Source organism: Cydia splendana, chromosome 12, assembly GCF_910591565.1.
Source record: "Cydia splendana chromosome 12, ilCydSple1.2, whole genome shotgun sequence".
NCBI classification, from domain to species: Eukaryota; Metazoa; Arthropoda; class Insecta; order Lepidoptera; family Tortricidae; genus Cydia; species Cydia splendana.
In genome coordinates this window covers 8,691,965-8,698,497 of record NC_085971.1, presented here as the reverse complement: position 1 = coordinate 8,698,497, position 6,533 = coordinate 8,691,965, and the positions used below count along the sequence as shown (strand labels likewise).

The 6,533-nt window shown below is 34.9% G+C and overlaps 1 protein-coding gene across 2 annotated transcripts; it reads right to left on the bottom strand.

Moving 5' to 3' along the window:
• Nucleotides 1-287: 287 nt before the first annotated feature.
• Nucleotides 288-6,323, bottom strand: LOC134795778 (zinc finger TRAF-type-containing protein 1). 2 transcript variants are annotated; one of them, XM_063767713.1, is made up of 7 exons: nt 6,059-6,323; nt 4,456-4,622; nt 3,729-3,897; nt 2,852-3,052; nt 2,367-2,472; nt 955-1,079; nt 288-460 (listed from the first exon to the last, which is right to left on the bottom strand). In XM_063767713.1, exons 1-7 carry the CDS (start codon nt 6,090-6,092, stop codon nt 363-365), a joined length of 900 nt encoding a protein of 299 aa, XP_063623783.1. In that variant the 5' UTR covers nt 6,093-6,323; the 3' UTR covers nt 288-362. The 2 variants fall into 2 exon arrangements, with proteins under 2 accessions (XP_063623783.1, XP_063623785.1); XM_063767715.1 differs by lacking the exon at nt 6,059-6,323 and adding an exon at nt 5,741-5,868.
• Nucleotides 6,324-6,533: the final 210 nt, after the last annotated feature.

Sequence of the window (6,533 nt, the reverse complement as noted above, 5' to 3'; positions counted from 1 at the left end):
AAATAAACCTACGTAGAATAACGCATTTAGGTATTTCTGTTGTATTTTTATACATTATAATTAAAATATTGTTGGTATTTTTGTTATTATGTGATGACAACGTTCACCTATCTGTCACATTAAAGCATATTAGTCTCAAAATAACATTTTATATCAATTAATTTGAAAAGCAGTAAGGTGGTGGTACTGGTGCTCGATGCGGTCTGTCAATAGAGGTGACAGCAGGGTGTCATCTATTGGGCATTACGGCATTAGCATGTCGAGCACTAGTACCACCACCTTAAGTAATAATTATTTGACTTCACGAAATTTTATTAAATAAAGTTACAATGCTGTATCATTTATATGTTATGGTATGTAATTTAATTGTCGATGTGAAGGATCTCTTCGTCGTCGTGTAGAAGGATGCGACTTTCGCTCACTGAAGGCGATTCCAGTAGCGCCAGGTTTTCCACCTCGCCTAGAAAAAAGTGAAATCGTTTAATACCGACTTAATAGGTATCACATTGAAAAGGCACAAAAGCTATATAATAGCTGGAAATATTATATCTGAGTAGGTATGCCTTCGAACTCCTCGACAAAAACGTTGTGTTTAGATATTTGAGAGTAAGAGTCTTGGCGAACTCGCTGTTTGCGCGCCTCGCTTTCAACTCTCCCGTAAATCGCCGGTTGACCGTACAAACAAATATAACAAAGATAACAAATACATAATTGTAACTTGATAGGTACCTTAATCCTTTCTTCATTATTTAATTATAAATAAATAAAACCTTAGTCTTCGATTCATCAATCGAATCGATGTGCGCTGTATAAAACATCTCGACGTACCTATGGAAACGCAGCGGCATTTCTATGATATATGACAATATGTCGCAGTAGGTATGCAGCGTTGGCGGAGACGCAGAGCTTTTAGATGAGTTTCATTGAGGTTTGATCGTAAATAATATAACTTACCAATCCGAACAGTAAAGTTCATGGACTCGCTTTCATCCAGCATGGAGAACACGTTTTCTACAGGAATGTACACGTTCTGGGTGTGCTCCAGGAAGTCTGCGTCCTTCTCACACTTACAGGGACGTCTGTTTAAAACAAGTTAAAGTTAAAATTACAGAAAATACTTTTTATAATACTTATCTTATATACCAAGCACGAGATACTCTAAAGACTGCTTAGACATATATGGCACCACATGACGAATTAGTGCAGTGCTGTATAGCCTTTGTTGGTTTGAGGATTGTATACCCAGTAGTAGGAGCCTTTTTAAGACCTCAGGAAAGGTACATGGACACTTTTTTCGGAAAATAAGAATTTATCATGAAAATGTTCGTAATAAACTATTCCCTACTCAATTTTTTTATTTTAAATATTGACATTGTATATTATATATTTTACATTATAAAAAGCGTTTTACGTACATATATATTAAAATTACATCGTTCATAATTTTAAAACGGGATAACTCAAAATGTTATCAAAGTGAACATACATGTACTTTCCGCGTGGGTATCCTACACAAAATACAATTGGTTTTACCTTTACAAACCTATGATAATCAAAATATTGTCGTTTGCGAACACGTATTGTAACAAGCTCGGTTTAAAAATATGACGGCATTTAAATTTCCGCCCTAAAATCATTTTCCTTACAAAAAGATACTCATTTCTCCCCAAGGAAATAAACATAATTTTCAGCAAACTTGGTAAACGATGCGATATCATTAACAAACGGAAGATTAAGCCATAAATATGGCGGGTTCTGTTCAATTTGCACTTATCTTGGAGTGTTTAAAAAGATTTGACCTATTTATATTATTTAAACACTCCTTAGGGAAAGAGTTTAAAATTAGGATAAACAAGGTGAATTGGGGTCGGTACTCGTAATGTCGGCATTAAGAGTATTTCTTATGCAAATGAAATAACGCGAAAATTCCCTTTTCATGCGTATGAAGAATAATAAATTCATATTTAACTCGAAAATTGAAGAGACGCATGGGGCCCCTTTATACAAATTGGTTTGTATCAAGTGTTATGAGTTATGACCTGAATTCATTTTTCTTATTGTTTCTTCTTTAAGTACATTGCGTTTGAACTTTATTATTCATTTTTGTATTATATTTTTAAGATTTCAATGTTTATGATAAATTTTACTTTTTTAATTGGCATTAAATTTTGTATTAAAAAGGCAAGTTTGGTTTCTTCCTGTAAACTATCAAATTTCTCATACAATGACATGTAACACAAATGCGACTCTAGATGATGGTTTCTTATTCATTCATACTACGAAATATGTATAAGCACCTATATTTTAATTTAGTGATATTATAATACTAATAACCATACTAATTATAAAATTCAGTCACGTCTTACCTATACATTATTCTTTTACTTGGCAGACTTGGTAAAAATATATCAACTTCAAAGTAGAATTTCTCGGCGTGCTCATCATTCACCAAAACTGTCCACATCATTCTTCCTGGAAATAAAGAAAATAATAATTTGCAGGCTATTTCCTATGCTGTCAGAATGATTTGGTTAATTTCGCTAAAAATATTTTTCTTTTCGTCTGTAGAGAAAACACCAAATTGCATCAATATCGGTGCTTTGGGAAATTTAATTTAAAAATAAGTTACTGTAGGAAAATGTCGGCTATATACGTTTCCGGTGCAGTTTGATTTGATTCCATTGAAGATTGCAGAATATGATAAGCCTGCCTACCAGTAAGCGGCTACCGTAGCATATGGATAATCCCAGCATGGGAGTTTATACAAAAACCGGTACATTCCTTTTTTGAAAAACCCTGAGATTGAGATTTCCAGATTTTGAAATCCTGAAAATAAAATAGTAAAACTTACCTCCCCTCTTATCATAAATCTGGTAAATGTTGAACACCTTCTCGTAGCACTTAAGCAAGAAGTAGTTGAGGACAGGCTCCGTCCTCTTGGGGTCCCACTTGTCCTTCACGGTGATGAACGGGACTTCGGTGACTCGAGTCTTGTGCTCGACAAAACAGTGGTCCATCCACTCACCAGCTCTGCCTTCCCATTTGCATTCTCCTGCAAAAAGATTATACGTTCACTTTAAATTGCTGGCTGCTCTAATTAGGTATAGATATCTTATGTTTTTTGGGGGCCCTTGAACACTTCGACCCATAGAGATCTTTTGTGCAATTACCCCCTAGGAAAGATCCGTCAACTACTCAAGAGCCGGATGATGGAGCTCATGGGTAGCGTTTTAAAGTCCTTTGGTTCCAGATATCCTGCTCCAAAGTCCTTCATTTTTTGTCTGGCGAGGGCGTGACACATTAGGTATAGATAAGTCTGTGATGTTATTCAGCACTTGTTTAAAAAGTTACCTACATTTGGATGGCAACTGCAGCAGATTTTCTAACACAGCGTTGTTGGTGCAGCCTTAAGGCAATGGGAAATAGTAGCTGTCACTATCGATTTCCTTGATTAAATTGCGTTGCTCTCGCGATTAGAACATTCCGTCACTTAATTCTGATTATGAAGTTGTCCTAGGCTATTTTTGTTAAGGCTATTATGATCAGAATACTAGCCCCTTAAATAACCTATCGAAGAAATAAAATGGGTCAATTGAGCCAGAAGTGATTAAAAAAGAATTTTGTTGTTTGCTGTTCTTATACCAGCTAGATGCACAATAATGAGATAATAATACATAAAAACAATTGACAGGGTGATCACTGATTTCTAGAACTATTTGCATGTTTACCATAAACTCGGGCCATGAAACAGTTGATGATGCGATATTGGCAATGCGCTGAGTGCCTCTCGAGCAGCGGCAGCGTGGCGTGCTTCGGGCAGCCGCTGTTCACGCAGGGGAAAAGCACCTTGTTGGCCAGAGATTCCAGCACCATCGGCCGGATGAGAGAGAACTCTTTCTGAAAGGATCACGGTTTAGTTATTATTGATATTTACATTTTAGCTGACTTATAGTTCGTCTTTTTTAGCATTAGAAATAAAGTAAACAATCTTGATGTGTCTTTTAATTGAAAAACACAATTTAAAAATAAGTTACGGCAAATATGTAACAATTATGAATCTTATACGATCATTTATATTCTTCTGCTTTCATAAGTAATAGGTACTTATTGATTTTTAAAAGGCGTTTTTCAATTAATAGACAATGTCAAGATCGCTTACCTTCTTTCAAGTTCTTTCTAATGCTAAAAAAAACGAACTATAGGACTGAACGGCTTCAATCATATTACCAAAGGGTTACATACAATGAAATCAATTTCACCCGATAAACAATCTAAGCCATAAATCGTCGTCGGCATATAAATAGGCGCTTTTGTTTGCTAGGAATCAATTATGGTAACAATTGGTGGAAGCCTAGCAACGTATCAGTGAAAATGTTTTGACTTTTAATATCACGACTAAGAAACATTATAAATTATAACAAACAGTTTAATATACTCGTAAAATGGTACACTCACCTTGCATACATGGCACTGGAAGCTCTTTTCAAAGCAAGATCCACATATGCTATGACCGTCCACACACAAGTGGATAGGGGGTTTCATGTACTTGTTGCATTTCGTGCATGTCAGATCCTTCACAAGGCTCTCGTAGTGGTCCGTCTCAAGCAGGGTACCCAGTACCACTGGAAAGGAAATATTGTAGAGTAGGATTGCCTTATTTTACGTTACCTTATTACAGAAATTGGCCGCAATACAAATAATAGCTAAGTAGATTTCTTACAATGAGTATATTTTATTCTATCTGAAGAAAACTACACATAGTAGTTGTATGTATTCATTTTTCATCTAATATTATAGTATTCTAAAATCAAGTAAAATTATCTTTGATGACTTGTAGTATTGATTAAGTTCACGCAAAACCGCGTCATACTTAACCTCTCGTGTGCCGTGATTATTATTTTCTAATATTTTCCACGTACGCGGATCCGCGCTCGGCATACGAGGGCTTAATTCGCAAATACATTACACTCAAATGCATGAAAACGTCTTGCAGCAATTATAGTCTGATAAAAGAGAGTAGAAATTAAAAAATGGAAATACTGTAGTGTCGTCCCTTTCAAATCAATCTATATGTATAAGAAAACGGGAAGACACTACAGTGTTGCCACTTTTTAATTTCTACCCTTTTTTTTGTTAGGCTATTTTATGTTCTTTTTAAATTGTAAAAAAATCAAGTTCATTATCGTAATTTTAGTAGGTACGTGTACAATTTTCTTCGTATTTTTAGCATATATGAGAGCACTGAGAAGTATTGTAGGTATATATAAAATTGAAAAGTATAAACTGAGTAATTAGAAGAAATAAAGATATTTCTGAGATATCGATGCCGCAATGCGGGTCGTAACATGTGGTTACTGAACTATGATGTCATAGAGAGCTTATAATATGTGTGTAGATAAAACAGTGTGTGTAGGTAACTATGTACATAATTAAGCATTAAACACTCGTGTGATCCTATTATGAAACTCGCTTCGCTCGTTTGATAAACCCACACCCGTATTTTGATGCCTTTTATTATCCAGCAGTCACATAAATACTATAAATTAACAGAATATTTTCCTTCGTCATAACAATTATTGAAAATCCAAGTAATGACGCGATATCATTTAGTAGATAATTGATAGCCTCAATCGATAACAAAGCAATTAGTATATAATCCGTATTGAGAACAAATTAAATTAAAAAAAATATAATTTTTAATCTTCTTTAGAAAATTACATTAAGTTATAGAGATACTTACTTAAAGGCATCATTCTTCAAACAACTTAAATACTTATAAGTACACCTAATAACATTACACATCCGAACATTGTTTGACTAGCTATTAATAAATATATTTCCGTATCAACATTGTATAATATCCTTTCCTAATTATTAATAATTGTAACTTGAAAACTTCATTTTGTTTATTTGTTCATAGCTAGCGTGGTGTGAAAGACACCTTCACAGAACGAACTACAGGTGCGCGCGACTATAATCAAATTATACAACACAAAAACGTATAGGCCAGACTAATCTAGCAAACTAACCAGACACACAACTAATAATAGGTACTAACATTTTTTTCCCGCGAGTGACGTTGTAGACGACATCCTAGAAATAACCCGCTGCACTACACCTACACGTCAAATACAAATTTGCACTTTGTAAACACTGAATCATGTGGGACTATTGACGTTAGTCGATTATCTTGTAATCTTTCAGCCATTTTCAGTGATAAGGTTGGTGTACACGAAAGCGAACTGGGCTAGTTCTTGGCGACAGAGTGAGACGGTGTATTTTTAGACAAGGCCGGTAGGGCCGCGAGAGTGAATCGTCCGACTAGACTATGAATAGTCCATCATCCAGTGTCATGGTTACGAACATTTAATAGCATTTGGACGATTAGCGGCTGTTGATAGCCTACTAACTCAATTTTAATGATATTTCAATGATATTTATTTCAGTAAAACCTTGCTTGCGGTTCTCAGCTGGATTTTTTTTACTGTGATCATCTTTTGATTTTTTGATTTATTTACCGTATAATAACATCG